Genomic DNA, 17,118 nt, shown 5'->3' with positions numbered 1-17,118 from the left:
CCACCACCACCCCCCGCGCCCACAGACCCCCCCACTCCCCGCTGCCTCCTCTGGCTCACTGCCCCATAGGCACTGGGATTTACAACCCCGTCTGATGCTCATCAATTAAACGAGGTACTTACAGCTGCATGACCAGGTACAAGTGATTTGGGCTTTCATAAATGTCTTCCAGGGCAACGATATTTTCATGCTTAATCCTGAAAGAAAAAAGAAAGCATAACACAGAGGTAAATACAATTAAACATGAAAACTCCCCAAGACAAGTCATTATGGCAAGAAGTTATAAGACAGACTGTAAACTCCTTAACAAGATATGTGAGACTCATTACAATCTTGTCCCCACTTTTTCCAGACTTGTTCCTTAATGTTCTTCTCTTGATCTCGGTTCTTCCTGATTCCCAAGGTTCTGCAGCCTGCAATTCAGCAGCAGCCAACTAACTACTGTTTTATGTGTCAGAGCCCAAATCTCTCCATGTCCTATTATCTTGCAGGATCCACCCCAAATGGCTGAGCCCCCGGCTCCCCCTCGGTGCTGCTGTCCAGTGGCCACTACAGACTGGTCTGCACTGCCCGCCGCGAGAACATCCACCTCCCATGACAGGCCACGTGGCCTGGGGGACGGGTCTGTGCTCCTGTTCACGGACCCCCTCACTGGGATTCTTCTCTGCCACCGAATGTCAATTCAGTTTCCCAAGCAAACTAGACCAGTGCCACTCGAAGCAGCAGGCAGCTCCCGCATCTCCTAGGAGCCCGGTGGAAATGCAGATTCTAGGGCCCCACCTGGGTAATGTGGCGTCAGAACCTCAGAGGGCAGAGCCCGGGAGACTACTCTACCACGATCCGCACAAGATCTGCGCAAACAAAGCCGAGTGGCTGAAAGGCTGTGTTCGACCAGGGCTTCTCCAACTTCTCCAGCGCATTCTGATCCAGCAGGCCTGGAGGGAAAAGCCTGAGTAACAACAACGAACACAGGTGGCCCGAGCGTCTGCCCTGCTCCCCAGCTCCCAGGGGTACAAATGCTGCCAGGCTGAGGACCGTGCTCTGAGTAGCAGAAGCAGCCACAGAGAAGGAAGGAGCCGAACCCTACCCCAACTATCGAGTAAGAGCAGTTTCTGCGCAGAGCGCAAGGCATGCGATTTATTTAACACATTTGAGAGGAGAATGATTTCAATACTCCAGGAGCTAATTAGCTCTTACCACAGGTCCTTCACTGACATGAGTGCTGAGCCATCTAAATGAACATGCCGATTCTTGCAAACCTCTTGAACATAGAAGCTGCAGGAATCGTGTTGTTTTTCCCTTCGTGCCTAGCACAGATCTGTTTAATAAGGGTCTGCTGAATGAACGAGTGAATGAAGGAATGATACCGAAGGGCTGTTGTCACTAAACAGCAAAGAGCATCCCACAATTCCTTCGAGGAAATGGAGGCAGCACTGCCAAGTAGGAAATGTCTTCCTCTCCAAAGGAAGTGCACGAGGTGGAACAATCTAAAATATTCCTGCCTCTGAGTTAAAACAAGAGAGCAAGATAATTAACTAAAAGTGGCAGTGCTTTGCTTTGATTTCCGCAGCTCTCATTAGCTAATGCAGTTGTTTTGCTGGGCCGGAAATAATTACACTAAATTCACTCTTTACCCGATTCCTGCGCAGAGCACAGACTGTGTACTTTCGGCAGTGGTGACTGCCCAACCTGAACTAGTGAAGATCAGCAATAAATGGAATCAGTTTGTCAAATAAGCTACGCCACCAAGGAAACTAAGAGGTCGTAACTGGGGACTGCTACATCCTGGACGTTTGCAGCATTATCGTTATTGTGTATAAATGAAAGAGCACGACCACAAAAGGTACACGGGTGGAATCATCCATTTCTGCGAATTCTAAAATATTTGCTATGAGAATCATTCACATGGACACAAATATTCTCATTCAGTCAAACAAATCTGGGAGTTAACTGGGAGCTCAGATTTATAGGAAAATTAGGGGAAGGATGACACGGAAGTGTGGCTAGATGGAATTCAGGCTGAATTCCAGGTAAATAGCAAAGAGAGTTTAGTCTAAGTACGGCCCACTCATTGCGCTGCTTAGCGGAAATCCATAATGTAACCGGGCTGTCTATAGGTTCACGTGCTGCCGCTGGTCACCCCAGTTACAAGAATCAGTCGATCAAACTCTGAAATGGGATTAGATATCAGTGCCCAACTTCCCTGGGAGGATGAGCCAAGAAAGCGGTCTGCACCCTAGAGTTCAGTCATTTAATTGAGAATACAGTTTCGATTTTCTGCAAAGAATCACACTGTATACAAAGCACTTGCCAAGCCAAAATGGCAGATTCTGAGGAATGCAACCACAAGCCCAGGGATACAGCAAAGCCTCCCAACCCGCAGGTCTTACACGAGCGCTGACTAGAAACCCACTCCCGTCCAGTGGAGCACCCCTCAGAACTGCAGATGGCAGGGCCAATCCCAAATAGAGGCGCTGCAATAGCTTGAAGGATGCTATTTTATTAATTATCCCTGATGTATGACGTATGATGACACGATGTATTGAGGCGTTAAACCATCAAGCGTGGTCATCTACTGAGTTTCTGCTGTGTGTTACAAGGAAATGTAACATCTTACCCTCAAGAAGCTTATCATTTAGATGGAAAAGCCATGAAGCAATCAGAAAAAGTTAAACGCTAAACACTATGGAATTGTCTTTTTCTTTTGACTTTTGTTTACTTTTTTAACAACACTGGGAATTGCGCACAGGGCTTCAGGCATGGGAGGCGAGACTCCTACCACTGAGCTACATCCTGGACCTGAAACTGCCTTCAAGATCAATCAGAGCAGGGGCCTGTGTGGCTCAGAATTTGGGGACAGTCTCAAGAAAGCGATAAATGTTGAACTAGGATAAAAGTAACGTCTGAATGAGCATATTTCAAAATGTTTAACGCTCCTAAAATGGACTCTTCAACATCCCTTAAGAAAAGTGACTTAATTAATTGGAGCTGTTCTAGAAAACATTGCAGCCTCCCACATCTGTTTCTAGCTACATTTTTCCACCCTCAGATCCTTTACGATATACAAAAACCGAGCTTAAAATTTTTACATTATTTTGGCACACAGATTGTTTCCACAAAAATGCCATAGGAATCCATGAATTTCTAGCTCTGGGGCAGGATCTAGTCCCCACGAGTGCTCACCACAACATTCATGCCCCCGACACGTGCCAGGCACGTGAATGCATTTTCACCCTCAGCCCCGAGAATACAGTGGACACACGACAGCCCGCCCCCGTCAGCTCACACAGGCTGCAGCTAGAACCCTCCCCGGAAGTCTGTCTTGTACTCACCATAAATGACCCCCTGGTAATCAGCAGTCACTCGTGGTAGCGATGAAGAACAGCTCACCCTGTCTTCCTGCAGCTACGCGAGGTTCACAACGCCTCGTCTCTGTCATCTCTTCCTAACGCTGTTGCCTCGCAATAGGGCTGCTATTCGTCTTGCCACTCGAGTGCCACTCATTTCTCCAGACTCCGGTACTCAGCACCGAAAGTGATCCCAATGTAAAACGCAGCATCGGGCACTGGGAACAAGCAGCAGAGTAGAACCACCTGGATAGGGAGCTTCTGCTAATAAAGCCTAAGACTAGTTTCTTTTCTTTAAGCCGCTGCATAATTGTTGCACCTAAGAATATATAACCTCTATGCAGGCAGGGATTTTTGATGGTTTTGATCACTATGTCTCCCTAATGCCAAAAAGAGCATAGCAGGTAGCACATTTGATACATGTTGTTTTGTTTGTTTGTTTTTCTCAGTACTCAAGATCGAACTCGGGTCCTTGTGCTTGTGAGGCAGGTGGCGGAACCATTGAGCTAAATCCCCAGCCCTGATATGTGTTTGTTGAATGAATGAATGAATAATACTGAGCTCAGAGTTAATTAAATCACCAGATCATTTTTACTTGAATTTCTACCAAACAAGGTTTCTCTTCTTATTCTTCAACATCATGACAGATGAGGTCACAGGGTGTCCAAGGGAACCAGAGAAGCGAAATTCAGAAGCAAAAGGAATGGTTACAAGTTCAAAAAGACTAATCAGAAAAAGTGTCTCATCAGCCCCTGTCTGCTGGTGTTGTCCAAAACGGGGAGAAAAGTGATGGAGAAAAGAGGTGGTGATAACAGTTGCACACTTAATCTTTTGAGCTGTCTCTCTCTCCTCAGCTTTGTTAAATTTAGTCTTCGGGTTCCACACCATGCTTCAGACATCAGCAGAATTCTGAATCTTGATTTGCTCACCTGTGATGTTTTTATCCCTCCCAACACTGGGCCATCTGCACACGCGGTACACACCCATCCCCTATGTATCTTTGCAGCAGCCCTGAGTACAATGTCACAGGGGATGGTTACAGGTCAGAGCTTCGAAACATCCCACCAGAGACCCCACCAAGACAGGTGACACTCCTCAGCTGACTTGCCTTGCTGCCTAGCTGGAAACCCGACAGTCCTACCGTCCAGCCGGAGCTTACCTCCCCATCCACAAGGACGCTCCCCAGGCTGCACGCCCACCAGGCCTGCTTAAAAGGGAAATGGGATGTTTGGGAAGATTTGTTCTGAGTAAACTCATGTTAGCTCCTAGCAACCATTACAGTCTTTACTAAATGATCACTAACCATCTGCTTAATTCTCTATTTCAAAATTTTACTGCACACTGAAGTCAAGATTCTCAGTCTATAGCCCCACATTCCACCTTCGTTATGCCTGGAAAATTTGACAACATCTCCAAAATTGTTTTTCGAACATCTCAACTGAGACTCTTTTGGGATAAACTCAATTTCCTCAGTCCCTCAGGATATAAAAAATCTAAATCTACTGAACAATTTTTATAACTTTCTTTAGACCCCGTTTACATAGCTGCTTTATAGACCCCATTTGCTGAATGTTAAGTAGGTGTACGGAATGTATCAGGTTGTTTGTGCTCTTATTGGTACTAGGAATTGAACCCAGGCCCTGGAGCATGCCGAGGACATGGTCCACCACTGAGATTAAGCAAATCCTCAAGGAGCTAAGTAAGCTCTCCAGGGTTATGCCATTCTGCTGAGATTCAATCTATACTGACTCCCAAGCCTGTCTCAGAGCGACTGAACAGCTTCAAACTAAGTTACAGCAAAAATATCTAAGAGCTCCTGTAAATTCAGACCTATGCATTTGCAATGATAACATCAAAAAGTCAGAACAACAAGACAGTACCCACTCCTGTCCATGCAGAGACTTACAGAACCCCAATCCAGGGACACTCTCAAGACTCCGGGTCGTAAACACCCTGACAGATGAAGCCACAGTGGGTCAAAGCAAACCAGAGAAGCAATATTCAGAAGCAAAAGGAATAAAGTTCAGAACGGATATTCAGAAAGAGTGGCTCGTTGGCCCTCATCTGCTGTCTGAAATGGGGGAAAAGGTGACAGAGAAAAGAGGCACTGCTATCGGATCCAGGCGAGGGACACGGAGGTTTTGTGAGCTCACTATTAGTAGCATGTAATCTGTGCGAAGCACAGCCAGGGCGACCTCAGCATGACGGCTGTTCACCCACAAGAGCAGACCTTTCTCACATGGGCACAGTGCCCCTGATGGCCACTTGAGTGTGAAAAAGAACCTCATTTAATTTTCTTCCCTTTTCATCCACCAGGCCCAAAGCATCCGTAGGTAGCAATCTATGTACAGAGAGTAAATGGTTTCTACAAAAATCTACACTCATGTCTCCATATCTCCCAATAAAGGATGGAAGATCTGGGTGGAGGGAAGTGGGCCCGAGCAGAGAGAGAAAAGATGAATGAGAAAACAACGCATGGGCACTGAGGCAGGTGTCTGCTGCATGGCATCTGACAGCCATGCGAGAAAACCCCAGGAAGAGCCAGAAAAACATCTTTAGACTAATTCATGCAAAAGGAAAAAGGCACTGCCAAATGCATGAATGGGCCCCACTCCAAAGCCCCTAGGCTGGAAGGAACAGCAGGACCCAGAGAAAAGGTGGGCACGCTCCTGAGCACACGCTTCTGTGAACTCACAATGACAGCGTCTCCCCTCCAGCCTGATGTGTACAGTTCAAGGATCCACACATCGTGTACTCTGTCAAATAAGGAAACAAAACGCGCACACGCATATACTCGCACGCGCACACATGAAAAGGAAGTTCAGCATCTTGTCTTTCTTGTTTTTCCTCACTCCGTCATGGTTCACTGATCTGGAAGGAATCATGGAAGCAATTATGAAGCATTCAAAGGAAAGAAAGCACAACAAAAGCCCTTTCGCTGGTATCATCGTTTTCAAAGTGGAAATGCTCGTACTCAGGTTTGAGAGGCCTTTTGTGAGGAAGAAAAGTGGAAGAGCATCCAATCGGGCAACCGATGCATTATAAGAAATCCAGGGAAGGGGTGGCCAGGAACGGCGCTGGGGCTGCAAGGACACAAGAGAGAAGTTACATGAAGAAGCAGCCACCAGCTTCCGGTCCTCCTGCCTCAGGGGCTTCCGGGTTCAGTCTGATCTGGGAAAGCCTTGGAACGGGGACTGAAGAGGGGTCCTGCAGTTGCCCAGCACACAACTAAAAGGAGGACACAGCTCTGAGTATCTGTCTCATTACATTAAGCTCTGTACCAGGTCACCACTAATCACCTAAGGAATGTCTGTCTGGAACCCAGTAATGCAGGATGTGTTAGCCCCAAGCTTACATAGCCGTCTCACCTGCCTTCAAGACCGAGAACACTAACGTAAGAGCCACGCAGACATTTGTAGGACCTGTAGGGACATTCAACTGCCAGCTTTTACTACAGTCTGTTCCAGACCCCCTGGAGCAACACCTAGAAGACTCCAATTATTGCCTTAAACCTTCAGCTACCTTGGAATCCTTGCCCAGTAGTGAGATCAAGCCAGTGAGTAGAGCAATATCCAGGTCAGGAACTAAGGCTACACCAAAGCAGCAGTAGTCACTCATGGGCACTGGACTGACCCCCTCGAGTCATAAGGACTTCTGTGGAGCCAATTCCCTGCCCCAGTTCTTCTTCTATTTAAATCTCAAACTCATGCCAGTGCCTGCAGACACCTGGCTCCCTTAATTTCCCAATGCCGCTACTTTGATTAATGTCCTTTCCTACTTAGCCAGGACTTTCCCTTAGCTTTATTAAGTGGCCAGACCCGACTTATTGGGACTCCAAGAATCAGGCCTCTGGCCTAGGACTCTGGTGACAGCCTCTCTTAGGACAAGACCAGCGTTTTTAATCCTCCACCCCCCGCTTTTGCTTTTCTGAGCATCCCAGAAAGCTTCAATTTTATTCACACACATGAGGAAGTCATGATTCCCCAGCGTGCAACCGCCTCAGAAATAGTTGAAGAACATTCTGATGCCTTGGCAAACTTTCCTATTTGTTTAAGTAAATGTACACAGCTTTTTCAAAATCTTCTTGGGTCAGATTTTTTTTTCCCTATATCATATACAGTACAGGAAACAATGCCGAGAAAATTAGAATACTGTCGGGCACAAAAGACAGTAATAGCTTCCAATATTTGCCAGATGGTATTAGCAATGTGTTTCTTTAATTTTTATAACTCAGGCACATTCACAGATATTATCACCTTTCATTCACACAACAACCTTACAGCCTAGGCCAACCTTGGCACATACAGGCTGTTCGTTACCACTGAGAGCTGGAAAAGGCTCACCATCATGGCCCTAGGCAGCACTGCTCCCTTCTCCAGGACAGTGGCTCTCACTTCGCAGCCATTTAACTGCTCTCCCTCCCTTCCTCTGGTCTCACTCCCACCCTGACCATCCTCCATGGCGCCTTCAGGCTACCTTTCCAAATAAAGAGCTCACCGAACACCAAACGTCTTAGCTTGAACTCTGCTACTGACTTCCTGTAGCAGTAATAAAGTTCAGACAACCGGCATGATGTCCCAGGCACCGGTTACTAGGCCTGTCCTTGTCCATCATCCCAGCTTCTTTCATCCTGGCCTGGCCTAAGCTTTGCAGGATGAAGACAGGCAGCTCTAACCTCTGCCCTCCCTGACTGGAGCCCCTCCTGCCTTTATCTTCTTACTAAATTGCTCAGCCTGAAGACTCGATTCTTCATCTCCTCCACTGAGAACCCTGTGCTAGTTTCCCGTGGCTGGAAGGACACTAATCGCCTCTCCTACAGGTCCCCCCAGTTCGCTCATCTTCTTGTTTGATTATTGTTTTCTTAAGAACTAAGAACCACATGTTGATGTTTCCTCATTGTGAAATGAGTTTTGCTTTGAACTCTTTTTTTTTCGTACTGGGATTGAACTCGGGTCCTTGCGCTTGCAGGGCAGGCCACTGAACCGCTGAGCTACATCCCTGCCGCTTTGAATTCTTAATGTAGCTCAGTGGAAGAAAGCTTACCTACTGTCTGAGGCTACGGGTTCAATCCTTAGCCATTCTTCACGGAATCCAAAGTCACTGTATGTATATACTCAAATGACTTTATGCACAAAGAACATTCTAGAAGGAGATATTTCATGCCAGTACCCCGTTACCTGAGAAAATGATAGTACAGGAGATTTTTACTTTCCCACTTTTCCTCACCTGGGGTTCTTCATCTGAACACAGAACACAGAAAAATGATTTGAGTGACTGATTTCTCAAGCGTCCCCAGGACAGCACCATTCTAGTTGCACCAAAGAAGTTATTCAGTACATACATTGAGTGCTGTGGACATCAGGGCTTCATTCTCTTGAGGAACTGAGAGACAGACAAGTTACTAGACTATTGTACTGCCCAATTTGTACAAGAAAATGTTCGTAAAAAGTTGTTTTTTAATTACCTGAGTTGGAACCCAGGGTCTTCTGTACACTAGGCAAGTATTGTAATACCAAGCCAGTCCTTGGTCAAAATCATTAACACTGGCTCACCCACAGACATTTATAATTGTGCACAGGAAGAGTCACACTGACCAGCTGGACTACACAAGCATCAAGAAATCAGGCTGGTTCTCAGCTGTGACACATGTGCAAGGTTTTAAGTAAGTTATTAGATACTTTCCAACTTGATTTCCTCATCTGTTAAATTAACATTAAAATACGTGGTCACCTTATCTATTTATCTATCTACACATATATACATGCATTTATCTAAAATGTACACACACATACAAACGCTTCCTACTCTGTAGAGAGACCTTCTCTGCTAAGAATACAGGCCATGCCAGGAATGACCAGAACTCAAAACCCAAAGCTTCATACCACATCCCTTTGCCACCAGCAGATGGAGCCATCATCAATGGCAGACTAAGGAGCGAACAGCGTGGTACCTAACCCTAACCCACACTTAATTCTAGGGTTCAGTTTTGATGTTTGGCTATTGTTTTTCAAAGACTAAAGGTCGCACGTTGATACTCCCTCATTGTGAAGTGAGTTTTGCTTTGAATTCTTAAAAATAAGAAGAGCTTTACATGTGGCTCAGTGGTAGAATGCTGGCCTATTGTCCATGAGGCTATGGGTTTAATCCCTAGCACAACAAACAAACGACAAAGTCCCTTGTGCACAACTGACCATATTTTCTGAAGAACATCCAAGGGCTCCTTAACAGGACGTAGGGTACAACACAGGGTGAGGAGCAGCTAGCCAGTGTGTGAGGCAGGAGGGCAGCACTGCAGCCTGTTGTTAGAGGTACCTGGGAGGGACAGCAACATGCTGGCTCTCTCTGTGCTTGACTATGTTCTGAGCACATCACTTTCCAGGGTGTGAACTTCCTTATCTTACCCAGCCAAACAATACTCTCCAAGGTTTTTTCCAACTCAACCAATCAATGAGTGTAAAGTGATGAGAAGAAGCACATTAAGGTCTCTACGAATGCTCAATTCCAAGCCAATATTCAGTGCAGCCTGAACAGTCTGGTCTACACAAAGCCTGGCACACCTCATGCTTGGGTAGGCTCTTCCACGCAGTCAGTTCACCAGTTAGCATGGAATGGAATTTCCTGAGATACGTAGCCACGTCCAGGGAAAAGATCTGCTTTTCCTTCTCCCACAACCAGCATCCGCAATGGCCTAGACCAACAGAGAAATGCCCAAGAGATATGCTCAGGTCTAGCATAGATCCAGAAGTTCTAACTGGGCTTGGCTGTCATTGGTCCAAGGGAAAAACAAGTTAGGTCCAATCCAGTGTGAAAATTCCAGTGCTTGGTACTTACCACTCAATGAATATTTGTGAAAGAAAGAATGAGTGGGTGAATAATTAATTTGGTTCTCCTAAAACTGTACAGATTACAGACATGCTAAAGCTGACTGACCAAAAACAACAAAAATCTTTCCCATTTCTGTTGCTATTCATGATACATTACCAGCACATTGCAAGATCCACTACATGTTAGAATCACCTGAGGAATTTTTAATGCACTGATACCTAGCTGGGGTACCTTAGGGGTTGGGTTTGGTGTGGGTGTGTGCTTAGCAGGTCTGACCCCCAGCACAAAAACCAAAAGCCCTGCTACCTGGGCCCACTCCTGGAGATAAAGGTTTAATTGGCATGGGATGTGATCCAGACAACATGATTCTTTTCAAGGTTTCCTAACCTATCCGAACGTACAGTTACTGAGAAAGCAATCACCTTTTGAGTCTTAGGAGTTTGTACCCCCACAATTTTAGTGTCTTCTTTAAATTTATCTTGGTTGAATATGTTTGATAATAGGACTGCTGCTAAAAGTAACTTTCAGGATGTCCTGAGGACAGCCATGGCCACATCCTTAACAGAGCACTCCTCTCCGGAAAAGGACACAAAGAAGCAACAGATCTCAACCAATTACCTGTGACATCAGCTTGTAATATTTCTCGGTAAACCTTAGGGGAATGTCATCTCCTTCTGGGGGTTTCTGGTAAATCTGCTGAAGAGTGATACACATGCTCTGGGTGTTTTTAACACAAGAATAGACAGCTGGAACCTCGAAGGACCTTAGATGACCCCCTCAACATGGAGCAGATTTTGCAACCTGATTTACCAGCTCCACTGACTGGAGAACACAGCATCCCAGGCACCTTACAAAGAGAAACTCTAGAGAGTTTGTTTTGGGCTCATTGCAAATGCTCATAATGCAACTTCAGAGACTGTTTCTGTTCCCCACGCCCATGATCTGCTACGAACTGGGCCTCACAAGAGGAGGTGAGCAGCAGCCAAGACAGTGAAGCTTCCTCCCCGTTGGCAGCTGCTCCCCATAGCTCCCATCACCACCAGAGCTCCACCCGTCACATCAGCCCAGCAGACCCTCAGGAGCGTAATCCCTACCACCAGCTCCACAAGCAAGGGCTCCAGGTTGAATCATGCAGAAACCACCACCCCAGACCCCTCACTCCCTGTCAGAGGAAAAACTGTTCCATGAAACCGGTCCCTGGTTTGGAAAAGGTTAAGGACTGCAGCTTAATAACAGGCCCCCACTGTCCAGGCTGCACCCCACAGCTCCAGCAACTCCCTCCACGCCCACAATGAAGACAATGGGCTACAGGGGACAGAGTTTCTCTGGGGCTTTTAGCTCAGATAACTCAGGTTCATGCGACTTTAAGAGGCTGAAACGATACACGGGAACCATGGGAAAGACAGTGCATCCCCTCCCTTCCTGCCCCTGATGCCCAGTGCCTCCTCTGTGCTAAGGACGCCCATACTGAAGGTCCCCGGTCTCACGACTTCCAGGACAGTGCCAATCCCGTAGGGGCCCAGTATCTGTTTCTTCTCAGATTTAAGGGGACTGAAGTTACACCGCAAAATGTTTGCAGGTTTTCTGGGAAAGCACTCATGCTCAGAAAGAATAGAGCAGAATTCAGGATGCTTTCATTTTTGCACTTATGTAATTAATACTGCCACACAGTCTGTTTAGGTCAGACTAGATTTCAGAAACCAGGTTCAAGCCCTTACGTGTCGGGAAGTCACAAGGTGTCTGGGCTGTGTGTGGTTTTCGTACAGCTTATTTCCTGATAATCCCCATCAATGCATAACGTGGGCTGCGTAATATCCTTTCTTGAGAAAGTTAGAGCAAGTTTCTTTGTCAAATGATCTTTTAGTCATGATTAGAAAGAACAGCAAGCCTTGCTCTGTGAATGATCTTTTTAAAGCATCGCATTATACATACCCCTCTCTGAATAACAGTTTTATGGTAGATGTGAATCCTGGGGTGGTTCCAAGTTTAGTGTTACGATATTCTGCTAATAAAAGATTATGAAAACCTGAAAGATGTCTCCTCTTAAATATCTCTGGCTGAGCGCTGGGGCTACTTGCACACTTCTCCAGCCGTGACAGGTCGGGCATGGCTAGCCAATGAACAGCTGCCTTTCACCTAGGTTTCTAGGCCAGAGTTTGTGTGGGAATTAGGACAGCAGCTGTGCCGGGAGGGCCGAGGGGACAGAGAAACTGGTGTCTGCCACGTACCTGAAGATGGCACTGAGGAGCCAGGGAGGAGAAGGGCAGTCAAGGCTCTCTGGGTCAGCGGAGCAGCTGGTGGCCACAGTCTGCAAGCCAGAGAGCAGGGAGGGCTGGACCAGGCAGAGGACACACAGGCCCCTGCGCACAGGTGAGCTGACGCTGCCTTTTCAGGGCCAGGGGTAGAGATCTTCGCTCTGAGCCCCAGAGCATTTGAGACTTGTTAATGTCACTTTGGCCAGTGCCATTCAATCTGCTGCCCTGAAGTCCCCCACGACCTCAGGAAATGCGGGTGCCCTTCCTGCAAAGATACCACACATACGCACCGTGATGGTGGAGGCGACCATCACGTTACTCTATGTCCCCTTCACAGAATTTACAGTAAGTTGAATGAAAATCATACAATCTTGTTGAAAAAACTACAATTTCTTCCCCATTGGTGTACTGGGCTTCTCTATGAAGATCTTTTTTTGTTTGTTTGTTTTCATTTTGCTACTGAGCCTGGGTGTGGCTCAGTGACCTAGCATTTGCAAAGGCCCTGGGTTCCATCTGTAGCACCACAAGCAACAGCAAATCCTGCAACTAAAAAATGAAGAAAAGACAACAAATGAACAAAACCTAATTGTGTTAACCCACCAGGAAAAAGCCAACAACGCAACAATGGAGACAGGAGGTGAGCAGACACCTACAAACACCCACATCCACGTACACACACCCACACACACACACACATAATTTTTTGGCTACCTCAGCCCCGTCTAAATACAGAGCTAAAGCTGCTGTTTTCCAGAGTTGAGGAGGCTGCCAGAACTGCTTAATCCACTCTGCAGACAGAAAACCCAGGGGAATGATTGCTCTCAAGGACCGCAAGAACCTCTGAGGGGTACAAAGCAGAAAGAGGAAGTGGGGAAGGAGCAAAGCTTAGGGCCTCCTGATTCCCAGGCCCAGTGTGGAGAATCAGAAGGCAGCAGAAGCCCCGTGGGGGTGTGCCATGGCTAATTTAGGGTGTCAGGGGACGCGGATCTGGGGACTGAAGCCTGGCAGCTGTGGGTCCTGCAAGGAGGGTGTGGAGTTAGATGAACCATCTGGTGCTTCTTTCCCATTGTGTGCCATCCCTTCCCCCATCTCTCCCCTCCCTCCCCCCTTGGGGGAAGGGATGGTGCTGCCGGTGGGCCTGACTCCTGGGGATCAAACGCTTATGGATAATGAGAAAGCACATAGCAACCATGCATGAGAAGCCAGTGTTCTGAGGTCACAAGAGAAGAGGGATCACGGCCCAGGGGTCCTGACTGCTGCAGACCAGTGCAAGCGATGGGCGGAGGAAGCAGACCTGTGAGTGCCACCCTCGCCCATTCTCAAACAGATGCAAGGAGCAGGATCAGGGCAACTACCTGCAGACAGCAGGCACGGACCTCTGAACACACCAGGAGAGTGCCTAGGAGCGCCAGATGCGAGGCTACGCGGGGCCAAGGGAATGCTGAATTCACAGCCCAGTCCCTGAAGCCAGGCGATCCCAGCCCGTGCAAGAGATCGGGGATATACATAAGGATCCCCGTACACTGTGACTGACATCCCGCCAGAGAACAGGCTGCAGGGTGACGGGCACAGCCTGCTCCACGGTCTGACCGTGCACACAGGTAAAGCCTGTGCCCTGGCCATGGGCAAGTCGGCCAGGCCCAGAACAAGAGGGAAAAGGAGCTCGTCAGAGAGAGGGGACAACATCTCCACAGACACATAGCAAGAGGCATGCTCCAGCGGGGACAGAAGAATCTGGGAGGGTGGCATCCCGGGGAATGCTGGGAGAGGCCTCATGGTCAAGTTCACCTAAAGGCACCGAGGAGCAAGAGGCAAGTGTAAAACTCAGCTCGAAACAGAGCAACACGAGTATTTTCTGTGGCAGGGATATTTAACTGAGCAATGCGAAAGAGTCCTGTGCAAACCGCACTAGGAGTCCTAATCGTGTGTCTCCCACTAATGGTGTGACTTTAAGTGGGGAAGTTTACTTTACTCTGGTTTTAATTTCCCATGTGGACCATTCATTTACACTTCTCTTGGACCATGAACAAACAGGGAAAGTCGATTTGACCGTGGCGCTAGTTTTCTGGACAATAAGGCTGCCGCAAGCGCTCCTGACAGGCAGCGTGGGGAAACTGGAGTCCTGCACAAGGTCGAGCTCACAGCTCTTTCCACCTCTGTTTTGTCAGGGGGATCACGAGGAAGAAAACTCCGTGTGTCATTATCGGGAGGGTCTTTCTTCACAGCCTCCCTACACCACCCAAGGCGTCGCTGGCGCACGTGCTGCCTTCAGAAAATCCTCTCCAGGCTAGATGTCCACACCTTTCCCACCAACAGACTTGGTTCTGGTAATGCCGGGATCCACTCGCCCTGCAAGTGTGCGAGTCCTCCCCTGGCACAGGGTCCCTGGCCATTCATCTCCATCCTCCCAGAGAGCATCCGCCCCTCTCTCTTCTGGTAACACTCCCTCACACTTGGAGCCTCACAGTAACACACCATCAAGGTCAGGATGGTGACTGTATCGCTGTGCACTCGAATTTGGCAAAGCAGGGTTTCTAAAATAAAATCCAACATGCGAATTATCCCCAGACCAACAGCAGTCCCGCCTCCCCGGGATGTGCTGGACAGTCTTCACGGCAACAGGTTACCACCGCAGCCTGCTGAGGAATAGTCTCCAGCCCAGGTGAGCATCCAGAGCCTCTGTGGGGAGGACGTGAGCATCTCCGCTCTGGGCCAGCCCTTCAGAAATGTCGCTGGCAGAGCCTTTAAAAAGTCTCTGGCAAGGCTCATGACGGGGCAAATTTGGGAACTACATTCTGGCCGGTTCTCCATTCAGATGTAGGAAAATCAAGTGACACCCACAAACTCTTAGCTGACAACAATGACAGTAGGTGACGGAATATAATTTCTTTAAAGTCTATGAAGAAGCAATGTATTTATTTCTTCCTTCATTCATTGGATAATATTGTGAATCAAATCCAGAGAGTCATGTGATGTAGGTGCTTTACCTCTGAGCCACATACCCAAGAAAAATTTTTCAATACTTACAGTTAGAAAACAAAACAACAACCCTAAAAGAGGTGATCAAAATATATGCAAATGTTTAAATTTTTAAGATTATTACAGTAAAAGGCACATTCTCATTCCCATCAAAACACTCCCTCTCACTGCAAACACGTATCCTGTCATTCTCGCTAATTTCTGAAGCAGTTCTGGAAGTCTCCTTTCGTGAGGGTCTTTACAAGGTGATAAAAATACAAGGAATGCTGCTGCCAAGTGCATTCAATGGAAAGGCAGGTTGGTAAGCACAGTGTGTCCTCATTCACCTTGTTTGCTGGACCTGGCACCATGTGATCTCTAGGTCTTCCCCAAAGTCACAATGACCACGCAAGGCAAATACAACTATGAGTCCATCCAGGACCCTGAAGCAGCCCTAACAGCACAACTCGAAGTCACACACATTTGCAGAGCTACTTCAGAAAGTGGCAACAACAATGGGGTGAGTGTGCTCACAGCCAGGAAGAGTTTTAGGAGGAGGATTGATGCCAATGTGCCTGTTATTATAGTAATTTCTGCAATTTAAAAATTCACCATATTTTTCATTACACCTCGTACTAAGTAAGACAGCCTCTCTGGTTTAAATTTTCAATTCTCGGACTCCTCACAAGATGGCAGCACAGTGGGCCAAGAGCAGCAGGGAAGACCAAGACAAAGCCCACAGGGCCCTCAAGTACATTCAAAGTCACTGGAGAAGAATTCCCCTGGCTAACGAGGGAGGAGGGTGTGAGCACCAGGCAGGACTGTCCCCTTGGCCTGTCTTAGACCCTGCGGACATCTCACACCATGAGAAGGAGGCTGCCGTGTACAAAGCCAGGAGGAAATCAATCCCCTAAAGCCGAGCTCCTCCTGTCCAGGTCTAAGAATGGCACATTCTGGAACACACAGCAGCTCCTGTCCCACTGAACGTTAGCCCTTTTCCTCACCTATATGCAAACATATACATATTTATACTGCTCTTCTACAAAGAACTGGTTGACAGGACATTTTAACGGAAACTGTTATGTTTTTAAAGTAAAAAACCCCACATGACAAGAAGGTTTTAAAGTAGCCTACAATTCGTTGGAGTTTGCATTTCTCTTGTTCAGTCCTATTTGTCATAATAACTATCATTTACATAGCGCTGAGCATGTACGGAACACAGCTAATCATACTCCTTTTCAATATCTCATTTGAACAACTGAAAAGCCTAGGAGAGGGAACTGTGGTCCCCATTTTGCAAGGAAGGAAACTGAGACGCACAGGGCCAGCGAATCTGCCCAAGATGGTTACGTGATGTAAGATACACACCTATACGCCTGTCCCTTCCGAAGTGTCTTTATTTCTGTTATATCAGCTATCTCTGAAAGTATGGAGACATTTCTTCTAGATAAATACATTTTCCCAGAGAAGTTTTATTATTTCTGTGAAATTATAACAAGTTACACAACAAGATGCTTTCAGATTTCTACTGTACTAATAACTGCAGTCAGAGACGGCTCTTCGGAGCCCTACCAAGGAGACAGAGTTAATTACTAAAGTGAAAGAATATTAAAAATGTTCACTGGCACTTTGGGAAATTGCTATTCTAATTAATTTTCAAAGGGAAAACTTTTTTTTTTTTTTTTTTTTTTTCTGAGTTGCTGGCCTCAAACTCATAATTCTCCTTCCTCAGT

The 17,118-nt window shown here is 47.1% G+C and overlaps 1 protein-coding gene across 10 annotated transcripts in view; it reads right to left on the bottom strand.

Moving 5' to 3' along the window:
* The window catches only part of Camk1d (calcium/calmodulin dependent protein kinase ID), a 308,572-nt gene that overhangs the window by 121,215 nt on the left and 170,239 nt on the right, over positions 1-17,118 (bottom strand). For 8 of the 10 annotated variants that reach the window (XM_033765641.1, XM_010621303.1, XM_010621306.1 and 5 more), the window contains one exon: positions 123-197. In XM_033765641.1, coding sequence (XP_033621532.1) covers positions 123-197 — 75 coding nt within the window. Of the gene's footprint in view, positions 1-122; positions 198-780; positions 843-3,332; positions 3,497-17,118 lie in introns of those variants that run through there. The other 2 variants (XM_033765645.1, XM_033765646.1) reach the window with 2 other exon arrangements.

Source organism: Fukomys damarensis, unplaced genomic scaffold, assembly GCF_012274545.1.
Source record: "Fukomys damarensis isolate Sample0158 unplaced genomic scaffold, DMR_v1.0_HiC HiC_scaffold_19, whole genome shotgun sequence".
In the NCBI taxonomy this organism is placed as follows: domain Eukaryota; kingdom Metazoa; phylum Chordata; class Mammalia; order Rodentia; family Bathyergidae; genus Fukomys; species Fukomys damarensis.
The sequence above is the reverse complement of the archived record's forward strand: the minus strand, read 5'-3'. Positions and strand labels throughout refer to the sequence as shown.